This window comes from Cornus florida, unplaced genomic scaffold (assembly GCF_030987335.1).
Source record: "Cornus florida cultivar Cherokee Brave unplaced genomic scaffold, ASM3098733v1 CherokeeBrave_3.0.0_Hap2_Chr02, whole genome shotgun sequence".
NCBI classification, from domain to species: Eukaryota; Viridiplantae; Streptophyta; class Magnoliopsida; order Cornales; family Cornaceae; genus Cornus; species Cornus florida.
This window is the reverse complement of record NW_026775572.1, coordinates 11,113,899-11,139,138: the sequence shown is the minus strand read 5'-3', so window position 1 is coordinate 11,139,138 and position 25,240 is coordinate 11,113,899. Positions and strand designations below refer to the sequence as shown.

General features: G+C 35.6%; 1 protein-coding gene, 1 non-coding gene and 1 pseudogene across 2 annotated transcripts; all 3 read left to right on the top strand.

The window, feature by feature from the left end:
• Nucleotides 1-1,504: 1,504 nt before the first annotated feature.
• On the top strand, nt 1,505-1,611 carry LOC132297831 (small nucleolar RNA R71). The gene has a single exon (XR_009479421.1). It is a non-coding gene; the product is annotated as a small nucleolar RNA R71 (small nucleolar RNA).
• An 8,796-nt stretch (nt 1,612-10,407) lies between these two features.
• Nucleotides 10,408-12,830, top strand: LOC132293573 (L-type lectin-domain containing receptor kinase IV.1-like). Its single transcript, XM_059791109.1, has one exon. It carries the CDS (start codon nt 10,555-10,557, stop codon nt 12,619-12,621), a length of 2,067 nt encoding a protein of 688 aa, XP_059647092.1. The 5' UTR covers nt 10,408-10,554; the 3' UTR covers nt 12,622-12,830.
• Nucleotides 12,831-15,644: 2,814 nt separating this feature from the next.
• Nucleotides 15,645-17,205, top strand: LOC132295636 (L-type lectin-domain containing receptor kinase V.9-like; annotated as a pseudogene).
• The last annotated feature ends 8,035 nt before the right edge of the window (nt 17,206-25,240 follow it).

Below are 25,240 nucleotides of genomic sequence, written 5' to 3'. Positions count from 1 at the left end.
TAAATCAAGGAGAGCTCTACGAACCTCTTGGTTTCCAATAACACAAGAAATAGTCGGAGCACCCGGATCCTTGAACTTAGGAGGAGTGTTAGAAAGAATGATGGAACTCACTTGTTCTGTTAAAAGCACTTTCTTAAGGTCCCTTCCCTTGCTCTTCCTCTTTTGTGTGCACAAGTCCTTCAAGAACTTTGCATATGGTGGAATTTGCCTAATTGCATCTAGAAGAGGAAGATTGATTTTCACTTGTTTAAACACTTCCATCATATCATGAATTTTTCCTTCTTGTCTCCCAAATGATGAAGTTTCTCTCAAAGCTTGAGGAAATGGAGCTTTTGGCTCATAAGGCTTCTCTAATTGGGGAGATGATGATGAAGATAATGGAATGTCCTTTTTGGAACCACTAGCATCCAAGGAAATTGGAATAGAATTTGGAATGGGATGGATGCAACCACTTGGTTGTGCCAATTCATTATCCTCCTTAGGTACCTCTACCTTATTATCCACTTTCCTACCACTCTTCAAGGTAGTAATTGCTTGAACTTGCTCATTTCCAGAAAATTCTGATGAAGGACTTGCTTGCGCCATAAATTGCCCTTTAGGATTGGTCTCAGTTTGACTAGGCAACTTACCTTTCTCTCTCACATTTAAAGAATTAGCTAATTGCCCAATTTGAGCTTCAAGCTTTGCAATTGATTGAGAGTGAGAATGAAACAGTTGATTATCTTTTTGAAGATTACCTAAAGCCTGCAAGACTTTGTCCTCAAAAGCTGAACTTTTAGGAGGCGCTTGATTTGGATTAGAGTAAGATTGAGAATTTGATGCTTGAGGATGAGAGTAGGACTGAGGATTTGATGCTTGATGTTGAGAGTATTGATTCACATTCTGAGGATAGAATGAAGGACGGTAACCTTGAGAATTCTGATTTTGATTTTGGAGATGTGGGGGAACATACTTTGCTTGGTAACCTTGATTTTGAGGAGGGTTTGCACCGTCTCCTTGATTTCTCCATGCAAAGTTTGGATGATTTTTCCATCCCGGATTGTAAGTATTGGAATAAGGGTTGTTCCCTTGATGAATGAAAGCAGCATTTGCTTGTTCTTGAGACTCACTTGGTATAATTTGTCCAAGAGGGCAATTTGAAGTATGGTGAGTGTAACTAGAACAAGTCATGCACATTTCATTGGAATGGTGAGGATATGATTGAGTTGCCGGACCTTGATTCAAAAGGAATGTATCAAACCTTTGAGTAAGATTTTTGACCTCAGCGGCAATTTCCATGGAAGAGTCTATTTGATTTATAACTTTCTTTCCTCCCATATGTGCTAGGTGACTACCCCTAGAAGATGAAGATCTATGCATTGAGTTTTCACTCATTTTTTCGAAAAGTTGCCAAATTTCATCTTCATTTCTTTCAATGTAGCTTCCGCCACAAGAAGCATCAACAATGCCCTTATTGGCATCGGATAAACTTGAAAAGAAACATTGAACTAATTGCCACTTAGGAATGTCATGATGTGGACACTTCCGTAGCAAGTCATTCAAACGTTCCCATGCTTCATGAAGGGGTTCTCCTTCTTGTTGTTTAAATTCACGAATGGAAGTTCTCATGGCATCAGTTCGACTTGCGGGGTAATACTTTTTTAAGAACTCTTGTTGCAATTGTGCCCAAGAGGTGATTGTATTTGGCCGCAAGTTGTTGAACCAATATTTAGCTTTATCCCGAAGAGTGAAAGGGAAAAGCTTCATTTTTAGGACTTCTTCCGGAACATCCGTGATTTTCACGGTGGAACAAACTTCCAAGAACTCATCTAAATGTTTATAAGGCTCTTCATTGCTCAACCCATAGAAAAGGGGGCACATGTTAATGGTGGAAGCCTTAATCTCATAATGATGAGCACGAAAATTTGGCAATTGAATGCAAGTAGGTGCATTATATTGATTTGGAGTGTAACGATCCCTAAGGACCATTGGAGGATTGAGAGGAGGATATGGCATTTGACCTTGTTGATGATATGCCATTTGACCTTGTTGAGGGTATGCCATTTGAACATATTGTTGTTGTTGCTCACCAATTGGGGGAACAACATTTGGCCTTGGCATCCCTAGATTAGGTTGTTGCACCGCATGATTAACTGGTTGTGGCATTCCCAAGGGTGGATGCACACCTTGAGGATCCACAATATGAACTTGTGGTGGGTGGTGCACACCATTATGATCCACATGACCAAGATCTACAACGGGATCTTCAATTGGATCTTCCATTAAAGGTGATGGAAGATCAAAATTTAAAAGATTAAGATGACTATCCCTAGTACTACTTCTTAAACGCCGAAGAAAAATTTCGAGATTTTGATTTACAGGAGCAAGAGGACGATTAAGTGATCTACGACCATGCATGCACTAGAACAAGTCAACACACCAACATTTCAAAATTTCAACCTCCACATACGATGTTCCCAAACTCCTCAATAATATCAATGCACTTAAAACAAATAAATGCCTCCACACGGGCCGATGCCTTCTACAAGAAGGTATGCTTGGACTTAAAAATAAAACAATTCAATTTAAGCCTCCACTTGGGCTGTCCAAAGCATGCAAATTGGTATACAATTAAAGTACTAAAATTAAAGAGAACTTACAGATGGTCCTTAAGCAACTTCAAATTTTTTTTTTAATTGCTTCTAAGTCCAGCGTTTGCTCCACTTTGCTTCAAGTACCTAATTGACAAATCAAATAAAAAAAAATTAAAAATTAAAATGACTTAAAAGTAGACAATCAACAAAGAACTAATGTTTAATTCAATTATTTAAAACCGTTAGATCCCCGGCAACGGCGCCAAAACTATGGTGCGACCGAGCGTGTGCACAAAATAATGCACAACACTTTAGGTTTAGAAATAATGTCAAGTGGGCACCATATTTTAAAATTTATAAAACCACTAAACACTTATACTATGGAGTATGAAGTGAGCAGGGATCGTCCCAAGAGATCTAAACAATTATAGGTTTTCTAGAATTGAATTCTACTTTAATGCTTATGTGATTGCCAAAAGGGTTTTGTTTGTGATTAAAACTAATTTTAAACTAAATGATTGCAATAAAGAAATAGAGTTTAAGAGATTGGAAAGAGACTTAGGGTGTAGGATTCACCACTAAGCACATTCCCTAACTCACTCACTTTCAACTAATTGGGGAAATAATACTATGTAATCTATATGTGGCTAACAAGAGCAATGAAAAGTGTAAACCATCAATTTCAAGCATGAATCAACTACCTAATGACAATTAAACTAAGTGTAGTGCAATTCACCCATTCAAAGCATGATTTATCAATCCAAGTTACAAATTTAACACACATTAATCTAGAAGATAATGCAATTGTGACAAAAAGTATGGAATTCAAACATCAAGTATGGATGGTCTACTTACCTAATAATTGAATTGCAATTAAATTAATTAAACTTAAATTAAACTAATTAAACATGAATTTAAAACTAATTAAACAACAAATTAACCTAAACATGTAGTACCATCCATCAAATGTAAGCATTTTTCATCAATTTGAAACACAATTACAACTAAGCAATACCATGCATAGCCATCACAAGAATCAATTAACAAAGAATTCATGTGTAAAATTTGTTTATCAATCAACCACACATAAGACAATATGAGGTTAATACAGATAATCAATTGGAAGAATTTAATTCATAATATTCAAGACTATACACTAATTACATAAATTAATCCCCAAAAAGTATGAAAAGAGAGAGAGAATAGGTTACATGCTTAGGGTTTATCCAACCCTAAGTAGAAGAATCAGCCACTCATGGTTGATGGAGTCGAAGAGAGGACAATCCCCATCATCTGCTTCATCTTCTCTGAACTTTTCTTCCAAACCCTAGCCTGTTCTTGCTTTTTCCCTTTATTCGCGTGTTTTTCCAGAGAGAAAATACGATACTACGATACAGAAAAATAAAAAATAAAATAAAACTTTTTTTTTTTTTTTTTTTTTTTTCTCTAATAATCTTTACCTAAATAAAAACTAAAACTAACCCTAATCTAATGGCTCACTGGGCCTTAAGTAACAATCTCATTAAAGCCCAACAGTTCCCAAAATGAGCCCAAAAATTAAATAAAAACTGTAATGTTGCTAAGTCCTGGGGGATCGATCCCCCACCCTGGGGATCGATCCCCCCAGAGTTGACAAATTCCTTTAAGCCCTATTCAGCTCCATTTTTGCCCCGGCTATTTGGTTTGCTTCTCCATCTTTGGGAACATCATCAAAGGCCCGAAATTGACCGCTTTGTGCCATTGTCTGAAAATCTTCGCTTAACTCCAAAATGGCTTAATTGGACTGTTCTTAGCTCATTTTAACTTTATTGCCCTGAAATACACATAAACATAAATTAGGACTAAAATATAAAATTAAGATAGATGCAAAGACTGAAATACCTTAGCTTAGGTGCTGAAATGTGCAACATTTAAGCACTTATCACCAATAAACTGATTCTTTAACTCCCACCTCTTGGAAACAGGGAAATACTTCTCATAGAATAGCTTCTTGAACCTATCCCAACTCATCTCTTCAATTTTATACTGATTTGTGACTGACTTCCACCAAAACTTGGCATCCTTTGAAAACTTGTAAGTGGCTAGGATGATTTTCAAGTGATCATCCGTCACATCCATAGAAGTCCATTGAGTTTCAACTTGCTCCATGTAGTCATCCGCTACTATGGGATCTGCACCGCCTTCAAACATCACTGGCATCAACTGAGAAAACCCTTTAATAATCTTGAGACGCTTCTGTGCTAGCGTCTCCACTACTTGCACTACCGGTTATGGTACAGGCTGCGGTATTGGCTGCAGCTGAGTAGTAATGGTGGCCCTCAAGGCCTTCTGCAACAAGCGATTCAATACTAGTTCTGCCGGACTTTCACCCTCTTCAACGGGTGCTTCCACATTATCCCTCATTGTAGGAACAACTCTTGGGGCAATCAAATCCCGAAGAAGTGTGTCCTTATTAATTGGCTCCGCTGGATTAGAGCTAAAGCTCTCGCCAACATCACCCCTTGTTGGCCTAGGGCCAACTTCCCTTGGTTCCTCACGTCGTGACATCATTCTATAAAACAAAGAAAACAGTTCAATAATGATAACACTAAGGTCCAACCATGAACAACTCAACATAAAAGGATGCTATACTAACACTTAGCATGCAAGACTATGCAATGAACACATTAATGTAAGCATATAAGCACATAGGCACGTAAACAGTAAACAGTTAGCAAAACACTTTTGCAAATAAGGAAATAACAATGCCAATGACTTCCCAGACAACCCTAGGTAGGCCTCTACTCGTTGTCCTAATGGTTTTCGAACCAAGGCTCTGATACTAAATTTGTAATGATCCTAAACTGAATACCAAAAATAATAAAAAAAAATTTAAAAAATTTCGGTATGACCTCCGCTAAAAATGGTCCTTTAACAACCTGTTTAAATGAAAAAAAAAAAAAAAAAAAAAAAAACGGCCTTTCAAGATCTATCCAACTTACCCCAACACACAATACAAAAGAAATATAATGCATTTTCTAATACCACAACATCAACAACCTTCCCAAATTAGCCCATCATCGTCATCCCCTTCAACTTAAGCATTTACATGGTCTCAGTTTACAACAAAAATAATCAAGTATCTTAGTTATGTTACAGGGCCATGATTTGCAAAAATAAATACTCTTTTACATAGTTTGAGACAATACAAAAAAAATGGGCTAAGATACAAAAGATAACAAAATACAACTCCTAATCTTCTTCAAGTTTGCGGGGGATTGTCATCCGCCACTTCTTTTCCGAGCCCTAAAAAATGTTTAATAATAGGGGTGAGCAAAATTGCTCAGTAGGTAGTGCCTAAGGCATACCTCTTGAGACCCCGTGAATCCACACAATGAATAAGAATAAGGAAATTAGGATCATACCATGCCGGGAGTAAAAGTATAACTACGATACCACATCATTAATCTAATACCATAAATAAATATGCTATACATTGAGATGCCGTGCCATGCAATGTCACTCCCCATTTTCCCAAAACCATTTCCATTCTCATTTCCAAACCGTTAGTGAACCCGTCCCATGGTAACTCCATGGCGGCACGAGAGGAGGATTGGCCACTGTCCCTGACCCATGGCAACTCTATGGCGTCATTTGGGGCCCAGGTAACTCAACCACACTAGGGCGGTCTCCCTAATCCCCTCTAGGCATCACTAACACTGCGGACCCTAGGCAACTCCTAGGCAGCCGGGTTTTTTTCAAAATTCTTTTCAAAATTCTTTCCTAAAATCCATTTCTTTTCTTTCAAATCATTTTTTTCCATTTTATCCCAATGAATGCATATATGTCTTATACATTTCAATGACATACCAAGAAAGAAATTTTTATTTCTTACAAGTCAAATATTTACAATATACATGCCTTATAGGAATATTTTAGGAATTTATATCATGCTTCAAAATCATAAAATTCAGCATATAGGTATGAAATTTAACATCAATTTAACATGATCCTTTATCACATAACAACTAACATATATATATATACACATCTCATATACAACATATAACAAATATGAAAATAACACAAATTAGAACACAAATTAAACACAAATTATGAAAAATAATTCACCAAAATCTAAGAGATTATGGATTAAACACCCCTACCTCAATTTAAGCCAAAACCCCCAATTTTCACCTCAAACCCTCAAAATGGGTCAAGATTTTTCGGACTCCCTAGGTTGCTCAAAACTAAAATTGCTGGTACACACGTGTAGAGCTCGTCGTGCTCTCTGTTTTGCCACAAACGGCACTTAATATGACCAAGAGGTTGAAGATTAATCAAAGCTTTAAGGTTGCAAAAGAAAAAAGAAAAACAGTACACACACAGAGAGAAGACGCAGCAGAGAGAAGAGAATTTTGTTTTTTTTTTTTTGATGGTCTGTTAACCCTGAAGCCAAAGCATAACTTAAAATAGGGTGGGTCCCACAAAACTTTTTATAATATTATTATGTATATATGCAGACGAATTGAAACATTACAGTAACAAAGTAAGTCAGGGAGAATAATGGGGATGGATGGGTTCGAACCTGGGCGGCAAGGTAAGTCAGGAAAAATAATGGGGATGGACGGGTTCAAACTTGGGACGTGATTATTTCTAGGTCATTACCTTACCAAGTCCTGGGGGCTTTTTTATAAGAGTTTTGTAAGAGTTGTGATATAATCCTAGGAAGAGTTGTTTCCATACCCTAGCAGTGTCCTCCAAACTTGTAATAGTACTGCGGTTATGTCTTGACTTAGCAGCCACGAAAGATATTGGTTTCACCTATAATGGTTTCCAATCAAACAATTTGAGCCTAGACGGCATAGCAAAGTTCACACCCAATTGCCTCTTGGAGCTCCATTTTTTATTTACTAATGGTTATGTAGTTGGGCTATTAATTAAGGGGCTCCATTTATTTGTAAAATATTTTTTTAAAAATATTTTTTTTTTATTTTTCGTTAATTAATTATCATAAAATAATTAAAAAAAATTTAAAATATAATACAAATAATTTATCCATTAAATTTTAATAAGTTATTTTATACGTTTATAGATTTGATCTCAAATATCAAAAGTAAAAAAATAATAATAAATAAATAAATTTTACCCAAAAAATAAAAAATAAAAAATTGAAAAAAATAAGTGGAGCCTAATAAGTCCAAACTTTGGGGTCCGTTTGGTTAGATAAAATTTTTTGATGGAAAGTGAAAGTGAAAGAAAGGAAAAGAAAGGTAAAGAAAATCAAGTTTCTATTATGTATTTGGTTAGCAAGAAAATTTTTCAAGAAAGTTGTGAGAAAATATTGTTTTATGAGTTTGGAAAGAATGAAAGTGAAAAGAAAGTGATTGTAGTTCCCAAAAATACCCTTTTAATCGTAAGATTACTTTGTATTCTTTTGAGATATTATTATATCTCCAGAATTATGAACAAAATTAAAATTTTAAGTTCAAAGATAAATTAATGGACATTATAGTACTTGTCTTCTGATGTTTAATAATTAGATATATGTGATTATATGTACAAGTTTAATTAATAAAAAAATTTGATCCGAATATTCTTGAGGATAAAAGGTTGAAGTTAATATATGTACTTTTAGTCAAAAAAAAAAAAAAAAAAAAAAACTTTAGTCTAATAGAAATAAAATACTTGGTACATATAATATACGTAGAGTTAAAACTAAATTAATTTGGTATATCTAATATACGTAGGGTTAAAATTAAATGAGTTTGGTACATTTTAGTGGTTGAGTCTTAAAGTCATGAGAAGTCTATGTGTGTGTGTGTGTATATATATATATATATATATATGAATTAAATTATAATTTAAAAACTTGTATAGACACTAACATAGTTTTTTACCTAATACTTTGTTACCAAATACTCATATATATATATAGTTTTATATCAAAATTAAAATTTTATTTTATTTTATTTTTTCCTTCCACAATTAATAATGATTAAGAGTTATATATATATATATATATAACTCTTAATTGTGGAAGGAAAAAAATAAAAAAAATAAAATTTTAATTTTGATATAAAACTATATACAATTAAATTAGTATTTACATGATCTTATAAGCAATTTGTAAAAGAATAAAACTCACTTGTTTTAGAAGTTTGTGGAGAAAGTGAAGAAAGTGACATGGGCATAATAGGAAACCAAGATGTGAAGGAAACACGGGAAAGTAAAATTTTCCTGAGAAAAATTAAGCAGTTCAAGAAAATTATTTTCCTGTAATTTTTTTTTTTTCACGCTAACCAAATCTTTAAAAAAGTTAAATATTTTTCTTTCCTTTTACTATTTATTTACTTCATGCTAACCAAACCCACAAAGTCCATCCAATGCCCTGTCAACCATAGCATCGTGAAAAAGAAAGGAGAATCCACGTGGCTTCATCCTTTCCCACGAGGCGACTTTGACTTTTAACCGGTGAATGAACTTTGCATTAATAATTGGTCACGTGATTGCTTCCTAGTTGGTGTCAAATAATAATAATAATAATAAAAAAATAAAAATTGATCACAATTTACAAGTCCAATTTGTCGGCGAACAATTCATTTTTATTTGACAGGTCATGCAGAGCGACAAAAACAATTCAGACATCAATGACAAATTTATTAATTAGAAACTTCTTCTCATACTTTTCAATGTCACGATATAGAACCCCACGATATAGAACCCGATGAAGAGGGAGAAGAAGACAATTTTTTATTTTTATTTTTATTTTTTATATTACAAGACAAATTTCCAATTCTGCTATCCAGCACTTATTTATTCCTCTCCCTCCTTGTCATCAAAGTGGTGTCCTCTTATGACAGGTTTCATTTTTTTATGAAAAATTCAAAATAGTCGAGTGGCAGTGATTGTACCAGATGGCCCTCTCAAGGTCATCATCAATGAAACTTCATACGGAGCTTAGGATATACGGAGTAATTATTCCGATTCAAGTTAGAAGAATGCATACGACACCTGACAGGTACAACACGGTATGTCAATTTTTTTTTTTTTTTAATTAAACACGTATATAGTATAAATACGTCAAAAATAAAAAAAATTAATATAATTATTATATATATAAAATAATAGATTTTAATTATTTTATTTATATAATCAAGAATGAATTGTTATTTTTGTTTTCTTAAATTTAATATTACTTTTGTAATTAATTCATAATATGTTTTTAATTGCGTTGAATCTCACTTCTAAAAATAATTATAAAATCACCCACAAAAGTAAAATTTTTTGGGACACTTCAACCCTAATTCATCAACTGGTAATGCTCTTTCTATCACCACTGTGTTTGTATTTGATATTGTTGTTGAAATTTAGAATCTCATTGGACTTAAATAGCTTTTATAGTTAACACTTAACATTCTCAAAATTATCTCACTGAACTTAGAATGACTTTCATAATTACACACTAAAATGACATTATTGGAGTTATAGACTCCATGGGCGGAGCCGGTCCCCGCCCATGATATTATATATTGTTATTTTAAATTTTTTTTTTTTTACGTATATATGAAAATCTTTACATAATGCTCCCTAAAACTATTTTAGTTTATAAAATTCTCTTTAATTTTCATTACTTCCCTCTTTAAATCCCTTTAATTTTCTTTAAAAAGTAAAATTTATCAACTTTAATCACAAAATTCTTTTTCTTTCAAAATCGTGTCATTCTTCTTTCATTTTTCTTATTGCCAAGTTGGCATAGTGATTTAATGGTAACAGGTCGTGGACTCGCATGTGAACTCAGTAACCGTGACAGTCTAGTCCAATGTATATGGTTGAAAATAATTTTTGTAATTATGTGAGACCAATTTTATTGTAAGATGCCTTCTGATTTAGATTGAGTTTAGTATACCCAACTCACCAAATAATCTTCTCCCATAATAACATCTTCTTCCGGCGTAGACTGGTCCACTCCCAGTGGGCAAATGACTAACCAGTGAATCAAATGTTACATTGTGAAAAGGAGATGACCAATCCCAGGAAGAGTTGTTTCCATTCCCTAGCCATGTCCTCCAAACTTGTAATAGTACTACTGTTGTGTCTTGACTTAGCAGCCACTGAAGATATTGGTTTCACCTACAATGGTTTCCGATCAAACAATCTGAGCCTCGACGGCATAGCAAAGTTCACGCCCAATGGCCTCTTGGAGCTCACCAATAACACCGTACAACAACTGGGTCATGCCTTCTACCCTTACCCAATTAACTTCAAGAATTCATCAAACACTACTTTCTCCTTCTCCACCACTTTTGTCTTTGCCATCATCCCCAAATATCCAACTGTGAGTGGTCACGGAATTGCTTTCGTGATTGCACCAACAAGAGGCCTCCCCGGTGCTCTTCCAAGCACATACCTTGGTCTTTTCAATAAGGCCAACGATGGTAACTCCACTAACCGCGTTGTCGCTGTAGAGCTCGATACCATTCAGAACCCGGAGTTCAATGATATTAACAACAACCATGTTGGGATTGACATTAATGGGTTGAATTCCACACTAGCCAAGCCAGCAGGTTATTATGCTCCTAATAATGGTCTGTTCCAGAACTTGTCCCTTTTTAGTGGCCATCCGATGCAAATCTGGGTGGTCTATGATGGTGTGGAAAAAGTCATGAATGTCACACTAGCTCCTCTTCATGTCCAGAAACCAAATACACCACTCCTGTCCTACTACTCTGATCTTTCGCCTATAATCAATGAAACCATGTATGTTGGCTTCTCATCGTCCACCGGCTCAATCCTAACGCTCCATTATATATTAGGATGGAGCTTCAAGATGAATGGCCAGGCTCAAGAGCTCGACCTCTCTCAACTTCCTAAGCTTCCTCGAATTGGAACAAAACAAACATCTCGAGTTTTGACAATTGGGTTGCCTGTGATTTGCGTAGTCTTAGTGTTAGCAGTGGTCTCAGGCACAGTTTACTACGTTAGAAGGAAGGAGAAGTATGCAGAAGAACTAGAATTTTGGGAGCTTGCCTATGGGCATCATAGATTCAAGTACAAAGATCTATATATTGCCACCAAAGGGTTTCGAGACAAAGAATTGTTGGGAACTGGAGGATTTGGAAGGGTCTACAGAGGTGTATTACCTACCTCTGAAATTGAAGTAGCAGTGAAGAGGGTCTCTCATGAATCTAGGCAGGGTATGAAGGACTTTGTTGCAGAAATAGTTAGTATTGGGAGGCTACGCCATCGCAACTTAGTACAATTCTTGGGCTATTGCAGGCGCAAAGGAGAGTTGCTTTTGGTGTATGATTACATGCCAAATGGAAGTTTAGACAAGTTCTTGTATGACCAACCAGAGTTCACCCTGAATTGGAGCCAGAGATTTCAAGTCATCAAAGCTGTAGCATCAGGGCTTTTCTATCTGCACGAAGAATGGGAACAAGTTGTGGTTCACAGAGATATCAAGGCCAGTAATGTCCTGTTGGATGGAGAATTAAATGGGAGATTGGGGGATTTTGGCCTAGCAAGATTGTATGAACATGGAACTCTTCCTGAAACTACCCATGCGGTTGGAACTTTTGGGTACCTTGCCCCAGAGCACACTAGGACCGGCAAGGCCACAACGAGCACTGATGTGTATGCTTTTGGGGCATTTTTGCTTGAGGTTGCTTGTGGAAGACGGCCAATAGAGCCACGAGCACCAGCTGAGGATCTAATTTTGGTTGATTGGGTGTTTGGTTGTTGGAGTAGAGGTGATATTCTTCGGGCAGTCGATCCTAAATTGGGTACCAACTATGTGCCAGAGGAAGTGGAGTTAGTGTTGAAACTCGGCTTGCAGTGCTCTCATTCAGAGCCGGTGGTTAGGCCAACTATGCGGCAAGTTGTGCAACATTTGGAGGGTGACATTCCTCTGCCAGAGTTGGCATCGCTCCGTATAACTGCCGCTGGTCTAACTTTTGCACACCGTGAAGGCTTCGATGATTTTGCAATATTGTATCCAAATTCAATGGAGAAGGCATTTTCACACTCATCCTCTGCTGCAGAATCACTTCTCTCTGGAGGCCGATAATACTAAAGGATTTGTTTCAGTAATTAACCTTATGGACAATTGAAGTATTTGGTGAACAATAGAGGGTGCTTCTTCTTTTTTTTTTTTCGCTTTTTTTTTCTTGAGCGTTAGTGCACCTACCATATCAGTATTGGTGCGCCATAGAATTATGTATATCGAAATTTATCTGGTTTCAATTTTCAAGGGTCATTACATAGTTTCCAATCCAAGTCTGGTACACACAGGTAAAAGTTACAAATTCCATTTCGTTTGGGAGAAATCTAGATCAGTAAGATGTTCTTGCACACAGATAATTGGTATTTCTCCCTTCCTCCCTCTCTTACAAAAACCCACCATCTAAATTAAAACGGTTTCAAATTTGTAAATTCTTCTATTTTTGGGTGGATCCACATTTTATACATCTTATATCGAACTAATGTTACAAGAGCACAGGAAGGCAGATCGATTATGATGATCTACACTAATGACATGAGGTGAGAGTCTCATCTTTTTCAAACTGGGGGTAGAAAATTTTACTAAGAAACTGTTGTATAATATATATATTTATAGTGTGTGTTATATATATATATAGGGAAAAAATGACAAGAGTAAGAAAGAAAGAAAGAAATCAAGTAATGGAAGACCAATATTTTCGCAAAATGTGAACAATGTGCTTGGTAAAGCAGTTGATAACTTGATAGTTGGTAAAGCATTAGGTCTCAGAATCAATTCCTACTAGGTGCAAACAATTCCTTAGAGGAGGTGTGTTTATACAGCATAAACACAAATGTGCATCCTTGTTATCTAGTAAATTTTTGCATTTTTGGCATCTTCATTGTCGTCAGACTCCATGGGGGAACCTAATCGTCTTTAAACCCTTTTGATCTACTAATGGAAAAGCAGTTGATAACTTGATAGTTGATATCTTTAAATGATTTGATTCTTTTTTACAAGGCTACACACCACCTATGGCTAATGCATCTTAACATTTATACAGCAGGTAGTATCAGAATGTAAAAAAAAAAAAAAAAAAAAAAACAGAATTTACTTCCGAGCTTAAATCTTCAAAACAAACCTTAGATTTTACTATTCTCAAGGGCTGGAAAGGAAGAAAAATGGGACTTGTTTTTTTTACTACAAATTCACCCACTACAATCTTTCAAATCCATGAAACCTAACAGTATAATTGCATCTTCCCATCCATATTCTGCAACTTGGTTCTGTAAAATTTAAAGCAGTTTGCTTTTCAGAAAAATGATATTCACTTTCAAGAACTGACATAGCTATCTGTATATAACCAAAATCAAATTCAGGAACCAAAAGCTTTAAAAAAAGTCAGCAAATGGATTTTGATCAGAGGGGTACTGAATTCTAGAATTTCTACCCAAAAATGAGCTCCGATCACAAGTAGGCATCTTTTAAACGTTATGTCATGATAAAATGTAGAAATATTGCATCATTTGATGTTACTAAATCATGCTGTAACTCTATTCCAATTCAATGTTCATCTCAGGGTGAAATCTGCAACAAATTAATGTAGAAATTAATTTTACTAAATAATAGTCAGTCCAAATTGCCTGCTCTCATACCCGATTTCTAAACTTGATTAAAAATAAAAGTTAGTCCAAATTGTTGGGAATATTTAATAAAAATTACGAATATAATTAAAGTGTGATTATTATAAATACTAAATATTATTATTATTATATTTATTATCATTATTAATCATTTTTAATTCTATAATTATGATATATGATATACAGAAAGAGTTACAAGTATATAAAAGGGAAGTTTCTACCATTCTATAGGGTTACTCTTGAGTGAATAGATGACATGTGATAGCATGTGAGGCTGGGAGCCTATACTATTATATACTATTTTATGTATTGAGTTTGGGGCAACTTCGACAAAGGCTGGTACACTCGTCTTTCTGTGGACGTGCCCATAGAAGACCACTGGCGGATATGGGTTGTTTATTGGAGCCGTAATGGTCTGCTTGCACTTGCACGTAGAGAGGCCATACGACTTTAGAACAGTACTTGCATGCCTCTCATTATCCATGCAAGTTCTTTCCTATCTATTTTATTATTATTATCTTCATAGCTTAATTTATTTTGTTGATGTTATTTGTATAAATTAAAATTCTATGATTCATTTGATGTATTATTCATGATTAATGAAAGTTTTGTTAATTCATGTTGATGTATTATTATTTAATGAATTGTTCATTTTGTATGAATATAAATTTGATGTGTTATATTATTAGTCTTGTAATTTATATGCATATTTCCCGACACAAGTTTCATAAAAGTTGTCGTGGCACTATTAAAAAAGAACCCCTTTTTTTTTTTTTTTGGGGGGGGGGGGGGGCGCGGGGAGGCCAACCATCTTTTCTTTTCTTTTCTTCATCATTTTTTTTTTTTAATTGGTAAAAGACACAGCCAACCACTAGCCATTGACAGGGAACATGAAACCTCATCTGCATGAAGGCATGAAATCAAAAACCCTAGTGATGGCACCTAAATGATCTAGTCCTGATTTCAAGTTCCATGGGGTAGCCATGGTTGCTCCTCAGCAAACTCTAAAAGACCGGTGAAAATTCTTTATCTCACATTATTCTAATAAAAGTGTCTGCCAAAGACGTAAGATGTTTTCTGATATAGCTTTAGTGGTGATTGAGTTTTAAAATATTTGTTGAAACAGAGTTCATCTCTTTAGAATTTTTTATTCTCAATCCATCCAAAATCTTGTCGAGCAAGGCACCAAGAAAAAGAAAGGAAATTGGGGAATGATAGGTGCTGAATTCATAAGAAGAATTACTTTTATGTGGACTTCCATTGATTTCACAGTCTGAATTTCTACAGCTTATTCTTTTACTGCAATGCCTGTGATGTTCATCTACTCTATATTACTATATGCACAACACAAGACAAGAAATTGCCAAGTTGAAGTCATTTTACGGATAATTAAGCAATCTCTCATAATCCTCTACGCACCATTAGAGAAGAACAAATAGTTCTGAAGCAGAGTACACATTTTGATTCATGTTGTCTAGGGCTCATTTATTGTTCTTTCTTCTAATCAAAGTGGTGTCCTCTTATGATAATGGTTTCACATTTTGCAAAAGCTTCAAACTAGTTGGAGAAGCAGAAATTGTACCTGCTGGTCTCTTCAAGCACATCAATGAATATCATGGGGAATAATCCACACTTTCTACTCCCTTCCATTCAGCTTCAAAAATACGTTAACTGGTAATGCTTTCTCTTTCTCCACTATGTTTGTATTTGAAATTGTCCCTGAAATTTAGAATCGCAAAGGACTGGGATGGCTTTTGTCATTGCTCCCTTAAAAGAGATCCCTGGAGTTGGAGATTCCCAACATCTTGGTTTAGTCAATCTAACAAATCATGGACAACCATCAAATCATATCATCTCCATCAAGTTTGACACATCCAAAGAAATAGAATTTGGGGATATCAATGATAACTATGTTGGGATAAATATTAACAGCATAATATCAATCAAATCCATTCCTGAAGGCTATTTTAAAAATGAAAATGGTGAATTTAATAACCTCAGCCTTACGAGTGGAGAGCCAATACAAGCTTGGGTGGAATATGATGGTATTGAGATACAACTTAATGTCACTTTGTCACCCCTAAACATAAACAAACCAAATCTATCTTCCACTTTTGTCTTTGAAAATTGATCTATCACCAGTCTTTTTAGACCAAATGTATGTGGGATTTTCTTCATCTATTGGCGTAAATCAACAATCTCATTATGTTCTGGGATGGAGTTTTCAGTTGAATGGGAAAGCTGAGGAGCTTGATCTTTCCCAACTTCGGTTTCTTTCACATGAAAAAAAATTCCAAGAAGACACATTACTCTGGCTATTGGATTGTCCTTGAAGGGTATCATTTTGGAAGCAACAATAATTTTTATCATTTTTTTCTTGTTGAAAAGAAAGGCATATTACTCCAAAATACTAGAAGATTGGGAGGTTCAGTATGGACCTCACAGATTTAAATACAAAGATCTATTTCTAGCCACCAAAGGTTTCAAAGATACAGAATTTCTTGGAAGAGGAGGTTTTGGTGAAGTCTATTAAGGTACCCTACCAATGTCCAAAGTTCAAATTGCTGTGAAGAGAATTTCACACAATTCAAAACAAGGAATGAAGGAATTTGTTGCAGAAATTGCCACCATTGGGAGAGTGCGGCACCCCAATTTGGTAAGACTGCTTGGTTATTGTCGATGAAAAGGTGAGCTCTATTTGATCTATGATTTCATAACTAATGCTAGTCTCAACAATGAGACAAATGTCACGCTTAAATGGAATCAAATATTTAAAATCATCAAAGACATAGCTTCAGGACTCGCTTATTTGCACGAAGAATGGGTGGAAGTTATTGTTCACAGAGATATCAAGGCAAACAATTTGCTACTGGATGATGAACTAAATGGAAAATTGGGCCATTTTGGACTGGCAAGGTGTAGCAATCATGGAAAGGATCCTCAAACAACTCACTAAGCTGGCACATTGGGCTACATTGCTCCTGAACTTGAAAGAAATGGCAAGGCAACAACAGGCAGCGATCACTGAATTGTTCAGTGTTCCCGGCCGTTGATTGTATTAAGAAAAATTCATACAAGCTGTAGTGTGTAGATTAATAGTTCATTACTGTAATTATGATTGTCGTGTATGTTTAAGGAGTAGAAGTTATATATGAATTTAAACAGGTCAAAGGAAGCATTTACTATTGATGTGATGCATCAGAAATCAGGCCTTGTTACCTAGTAGATGGATTGATGTGATGCATTAGGAATCTGAAACTTCGGCAAGTTTGTCTAGCAATTCATTGTTATATTGAGTTAATTAAATTTAGTTTCAGTTTTGTGAAGCATAATCTTTCTTGAAATTGCCATCTACAATTAGAAGTTTGGAACACCTGCTACCACTGGTCAGTTTGCTGTCACTTGGTGAAGCTGAAGAAAGCAATAAATGTTAAGGGGAATATCTCCGAATTGCCATAAAGAGTATTAGTCAAACCTTATGTAGATTTTCAAACATTACACGAAACTCACTCGTCAAAAATTCCATCACACTTTCACAGCGCCTTGATGGATCCTGTGATGTGATATTTTGCCCCTAATACTAACTTTATTTTTGCAAAAGAACGGAGTTATCTCTATCTTCTCTTTTTAAACTCCCATTTTCTCTAAAACCTTCTCTTGTCAGAACTCCCTAATTCCACCACTACACGTGATTCTCCCAACACCTAGTCTCTCTCTGTCATTATTTGCCATTAGAGAAGCAACTTCAGATTTATCCATATAAAGATGTCTCCATTTTGTCGAGGCATTCCACCGGTTTCTTCAAAGATCACGCAGCGACGTAACCCAGAAAAATCATGTATCCACCCAAGTATCATTGTATGTGTGATGAACAATCAGTCTGTGACAGGAAATGTTTACAGTGGTGCGGGTACTTATCATAAAATATTAAAAATAAATAAAATTACAGTAGTGGGGTGGAACAGGGAACTAATGGTTGATGGTGGGTAGGGAACATTATGATGTTAAGGAGATAGGGTTTACAGCGGAGAGTTACATAATGTATTATTATATTTAATTCTATCCTCTTTAGTTTTATCGCAAATTCACATGTGCATCATATGTTGTTTTCTAGTTGCCCAACATTTTATGCCATGAAGATAAAGTATGGCGGGTCTAACAGCGGTTTGATAGAACTTCTCTTTCAATCTTAAGAAGATATGCCTATCACACAATATACTAGATGCATTACTCTATTTAACCAATCCTGCCTTGATTCTAAGATAAACGTCATGTCCAATTTCTCCTTCGTCATGGATAATTGAACCTAAGGAATGAAAATGTTCACTTTTTTTGACATAGTCCACGTCGAGGATAATATTAAAGGAAGAGGAAGGCCAAAATTAACAAAGGTAAAATTAGTAAAGGAGGATATAATAATATATGGTTTTATTGAGACTATGGCCTTAAATAGAGTGAAATAAAAACATTGAATCCATGTAGCCGACCCTAAATAATTGGGAAAAAGGCTTATTGTTGTTGGAGATATGAAAAAGATTGATTTTTGCTCGTTTTATCCACAAATCATGAATGTAAGTGTAAAGTTAATGATTATATATATATATATATATATATATATCTATATGTTAAAATTGTATCCTTTCAAAAAGTTAGTGGGCCCCACCAATATATTAAACATCACAAATGACCTAATGGCCATTGACCAGATCAGTCTTTTCTCTCTCTGCGTATCTCTCTCTCTCGTCCAGTAGCTTCCATTTTCTTTTCTTTTTTTTTTCTTCTACAATTTTAAGGCTTGATCTTTCTCATACCAATTAGAATTTGATAGAACCTTGTGAAGCAAAGTCGGAGGGCTCGTCGAGGCCATCAATTTGATAGGAGCCAAGCAGCATTTAGCCAAGTATAGGGATTCCGAAATTAGGGCTTGGATTTGGGGATTTTGGGGGTTTTCACTTTCATTGAGGTAGGGGTGTTCTAATCTATAACTTCTTAGGTCTTTTGTCAATTTTCCCCTTAAATTTGATTATAAGCATGCTAATTTTGATTACCTAGTTTGTGGTTGTTGTAAGTATGAGTAATCAAAATGATAAATGTGTTCCATATGTTATTTGAATTCATATACATGACTATTTTTATTACGGTGAATAAGCATATTTAGTGTTGACATGTTGTATGCCCTATGATTATTTATTTATTGCTTTGAAAAATTGATGCTATGGTTATAAATAAATAAATAAATAAAATAAATGAATGTTTAGAAATTCTTATTAAATTATGATGATGATGTAATTGGAATGTGTGAAAGCTTATAGTTGAATTGATGATTAGAAATATGAAGCATTCATGCATCCATCGGAAAGAGAAAAGAGAAAAATATTTTCAAAACAAAGAAAATAAAATTTTGGGAAAGTATTTCTAAAAGTGTTTATGAAAACAGGACGCCTAGGATGTGCCTAGTGGTCCGTGTTGTTAGTGTAGTCTAGAAGGGAGTATGGTTGAGCTAACTAAGTCGGATGCAACGCCTTGGAGGTGCTTTGTGGTCGTGGATAGTTAGTCAACCCTCCATTCGTGACGCCTTGGAGGTGCCTTGGGTCGGATTATACTAACGGTTTAGAAGTTGAAACGAAAATGTTTCGGAAATGGGGAGTGATATTTGCATAACATTGCATTTCATGACATCGTGGGAAATTTGTGATTGGTTAACATTTGCTACATACTAGTTGTTGTGGTTGAGAATATGTATTCCCCATGGTTTGACCCCGTTCCTTTTTACCCATTCTTTATGTGGATTTACAGAATCATAAGAAGTGTGTCTTAGACACTTCCTACTGAGCTTATACTCACCCTGTTATTTTTTTAACATTTTTCAGGATACAGAAAAGAGGTGGCGGACCACAATCCACCACAAGTTCAGATGTGATTGGAGACCTATTTTATTTTGCTATCTTTTGTATTAGAACTCTAATATTTTATAAATGTAATCTTAACTATTTTGTGAAACTTTAATTTAATTGGTGTAATGTTGAAAGTTATGGACTTTAAAATTTTAGCTATATTTTATGGACTGTAACTTGATAAAACTAAAGTGTGTTCCTTATTTGGATGAGATGGAGGAACGAGACTTTTGATATGAATGTAATCATTTTGGGAGTATGATATAATAATTGTATTGTGCGTTGGGATATGATATGTTAGTTTTAAGCCCAGTGAGGCCATTGTATTATTTTTTGTATTTCAACAGGTTGTAGAGGGACTGTAACGACCCAACTAGATACCAAAATAATAATAAAAATATAAAATTTCGGCATGACCTCCGCAAAAAAAGTCTTTCTACAACCTGTTGAAATACACAAAAAAAAAAAAAATGCAATAGCCTCATTGGGCCTTAAAAAAATAACCTATCATGTCCCAACGCACAATACAGATATTATATCACATTTCTAAAATGACTATATACATAAAAAAAATTCTCGCTCCTCCATCTCATCCAAACAAGGAACACACTTAAGTTACATCAAGTTACAGTCCGTAAAACGTATCTAGAATTTAAAAGTCCATAACTTACAACATTATACCAATTAAACTAAAGTTTCTCAAAATAGTTAAGATTACATTTACAAAATATTAGAGTTCTAATACAAAAGATAACAAAATAAAATAGGTCTCCATGCTTGTCTAAAATTGTGGTGGATCGTCCTCCGCCACCTCTTTTCCTTATCTTAAAAAATGTTAAAAAAAATGGGGTGAGCATAAACTCAGTAGGAAGTGTCTAAGACACTCTTCTTATATCCCTGTGAATCCACACAATGAATAGATAAAAGTGAACGGGATCATGCCATAGGGAAACGCACATTCTCAACACAATAACAAGTATGTAACAAATATCAACCAATCACAAGTTTACCATAATGTCATGAAGTGCAATGTTATGCAAATGTCACTCCCCATTTTCTGAAACATTTTCGTTTCAACTTCCAAACCATTAGTGTAATCCGACTCAAGGCACCTCCATGGTGTCACAAATGGAGGGTTGACTAACTATCCATGACCACAAGGCACCTCCAAGGCGTCACATCCGGCCTAGTTAGCTCAACCATACTCCCTTCTAGACTACACTAACAACACGGACCGCTAGATGCCTTCTAGGCTTCCGGTTTTCGTAAATTCGTTTGAAAAAAAAAATTTATTTTTTCCAAGAACAAATTCATTTATTTTAAAACATTTTTTTCCCCTTTTTCTTTCCCAATGGATGCATTAATGCTTCATGCTTCATTTCATCAATTCAACCATAAAGTTCCCACATACTTTTTCAAATAAATTAATAAATTACCAAAAATACACAACTCATATTCTCATTCCACATTTTGCTAGCAATTTAAATATACAATTCACAAATTTATTTTCCTAATTATAACATAAATTTTCATAGCAATTGATATCATGAAACAACCCAACATTAAGCATGCTTCTTTACAAATTGAAAATCATCATACTAATCAGCCTAATTAACACATAACACACATTTATCACCATAAATATAAATAACCCTAACAAACATAATCACAAAAATTAAAATTAAGCATGCTTTAAGTCAAATTAAAGGTGAAAATTCACAAGAAATCTAAGAAATAGTGAATTAGAGCACCTCTTCCTCAAATTTGATGAAAACCCCCAATTTGAGCCCAAGAACCCTAGAATTTTAAAATCCCTAGAGTGCACCAAAACTGAATTTGCTAGTACTCACACGTAGATCTCGCTATGCTCTTCGATTTGCTACAAACGGCACTAAAAAATTCCAAGAATGGAAGGAAGAATCAAATATTGAAGTTGTAAAAGAAAAAAAAGAAAAAAGAAAAGAAGGTTCCAGCGAGAGAGAGAAAGAGCTGTCTGCCGAATGGTAATGGTAAGCCATTACCTTTGTTATAATAGAAGGTGGGTCCTACCACTTTATTTCTTTTTCTTTTATAATTATTTTTAATAACATATATATATAGCATAACATTACAGGGACTTTTTTTGCGGAGGTCATACTGAAATTTTTCTATATTTTATTATTATTGTTTTGGTATCTTTTTGGGTCGTTACAAATTTGGTATCAGAGCCATAGTTCGAATTCCATTAGGATGACGGGTAGAGGCCTACCTAGGATTGCATGAAAAGTTGAGTTTTTTGTTTATTTGTTTAATTGTTTACGTGATTGCATGCTTATATGCTTATGTGTTAAGGTGTTTAATTATTTGAAAGGCATGTTTAATTGTTTAACTGCTTATATGATTACGTGCTAAGTGTTTAGTATTGTTGTATATTATTAGCATAATCGTGTTTATCTTTAGTTGGGTATTCTGGGAGTATGGAAGGTGTTTATGTGTATCCATTCTTGTCAAGTCATTAATGTAAGGATTCCGTTCTCGTGCGTATTTTAGTGTCATCGTTTTTGATCCGTTCTCTCGTTTTTTTAACGTCATGCCACCACAAAGGGATCCCGGGGAAAGTTCTAGCTCTAATCCCATAGAAAGGGACTAGAAGCAAGTTGAAGAAGATATTTTATTGCGTGATTTGGTCCCATCAAGAGGGGCAAATGAGGGGGACTGTTGATCCACTTTTTTAGATAAATGAGGAACAGTTGAGGTTAGACGTTCAGGCAGCTCTTTTTAATACATTTCGACCGGCAGGAGCATCGTCGTCACAGGTTATGCCACCACTGGTACCACCACCACCATCTCCAAAAATAAGTGAGACAGATGATACTCTTTATCACATTGCTAAGTTTGTGAAGTTAATGCCGACCTTGTTTGAGGGCGGTCTAAATCTGCTTGTTGCAGATAATTTCAAGGATAGGGTGGAGAAACATATTAATGCCATGAATTTGGCAACGGATAAATTGAAGATCACATTGACGACTTACAATTTTGTTGGTGATGCTGAGATATGGTGAAAAATCGTTTCCCACACCTACAAGTTGGACACAATGACCTATGTTACATTCAAGAAGTTGTATTACGAGAAGTATTTTTCGGCACCTAAGCGGAGAGAGCTAAAAAAGGAGTTTGATGGGTTGAAGCAAGGAAACATGACAGTTACAGAGTACGAGAACAAGTTTATGTCGCTTTTGAGGTTTGCACCTGGGATTACTAAAGATGAGGAAGGAAAGATAGAGAAATTTGTTGATGGCCTTGATCTTACTATCAAGCCAATTATAGCTCCCTCAGAACCAAAAGAGTATGCAAAAGCAGTGCGAAAGGCCTTAGTGGTTGAGGCTAAGAGCAAAGACAGCAAGGCTATCAATGAGTCCTACAAGCACAACAGGGGTATGAGTGCTTTCTCTGAGGGACAATAAAGTAAGAAGCAGAAATATGAGCAGTCAGGGTTCAGGGGATAGCAATCAGCTAGATCCATACCCACAGTTTCAGTGTCCATAGGGTCTTTTAGACCGAATGTTACTTGTTTCAGATGTGGGCAGCCGGGACATTATAAGTCCCAATGCACTCAGGCTCAGGTATCTTAAGTGATTTGTTTCAAGTGTGGGTAGTCAGGGCATCACAAGTCTCAGTGTACTCAGATTCAGGTGGCATCTGGTGGATGTTTCGGGTATGGCCAGCAGGGCCATAGGGTGAAAAATTGTCCACAGCGGGGTAGTGATTTGGGCAGAGGTGGAGGTTCACAGCAGAGGCAGATGCAGTCTGCCACAGTTCAGTCAGGGTTTCGACCGCCACAACTACCTCAACCGTCTCAGCCAGCCATGTCAGCCCAGAGTTCTCGTCTGGGTAGAAAAGCTTTTTCGAGTGTACTCACTCAGCAGTCTGGTTATCAGGCAGGCGGTTCTCAGGGGCAGAGGACCCAGGGTCGCTTGTTTGCACTCACTCCAGCCGAGTCACCATCCAGTCCTTCAGTGGTTAGGGGTATGTTTCTTGTGTCTAATTTTTAGGCTCGTGTATTGTTTGATTCTGGTGCTTCCTATTCATTCATTGCTTCATCATTTGCACGGGCATTGGGGTTGGAGGTCAGTCAGTTAGACAGACCACTTTGTGTTGACACGACTACTGGGGATTCAGTCATTTTTGGTAGAGTTTGACGGGGTTGTTCCGTTATGTGATACCCCTCAATTCTAGAGCCACGGGTGATCAAGTCCGAGCACAGATCCGAGGGATATCAGACAATTAATATGTAAACAAGCAGAAATAAAAATTAAATTAAAATTAAAATAACAAAACGCTGAAAGAATTCTAAAATAAAAATCCTCAACTTAAGATAATAAAATTAATAATATTTAAATCCTTCAAATCTGTACAACTCGGGAATCCACCTAGTGGACCCCTAATCCCAAATCCTTGAATAAATTTACATAATTAAAAACCAAAATTAAAGTAGAAAGGAAATCCTATGTAACCGGAAGAGTGAGTGTCTGTATCTGCATCAACACGATCAAGCTCTAAGCCTAGTACTGTTAAACACCTGAAAAATAATAGAGTGGGTCAAGCCCACATGCAAGTCCTGATCTACTACGATCCAAACAGTAATCCGATACGCAGATACATCCTAGAAAGACTCAACAATATCTAGAGTAGTCCATATATGTATATATTGTACACACTATAAGACGCTCGCTAGTTCAGTAGGTCTGTCTCAGCCTGAATAGGAGGCAACATGCGAATACGCACCCTAAGGTGGGCATGAGTACCTAGACCTACCAGGGAACAACACCTATATTTAGTTATCCATCCTAGGCGATATACGCCCCCTAACCATGGTCCTGAGACTCAAGCTCATACCATGGCACATATAATAAATATATAAAGTCCGTACTCCTCCTAATACAGAATATCATCCATCTGTGTAGTGGTCTGATACCTATATAATAAATCCATTCGGAAACCATAGTAGGTCATTCAATTCACAATTGATATGACACATGTAGGTGATGGACTTAACCTTTATGGTTAATCCATACCTGAATCCAAATTAGGTAGGACTTAGTGTTTTGAACTAATCTATTCCCAATATAGGTAGGTCTTAGTGTTTTGAACTAAGCCATCCATAATATGACACCGTCCCATACCGATTCA

What these genes read in the sequence shown, in the direction of transcription:
- LOC132293573 (XM_059791109.1), top strand. Translation starts at nt 10,555, where the DNA reads ATGTTACATTGTGAAAAGGAGATGACCAATCCCAGGAAGAGTTGTTTC.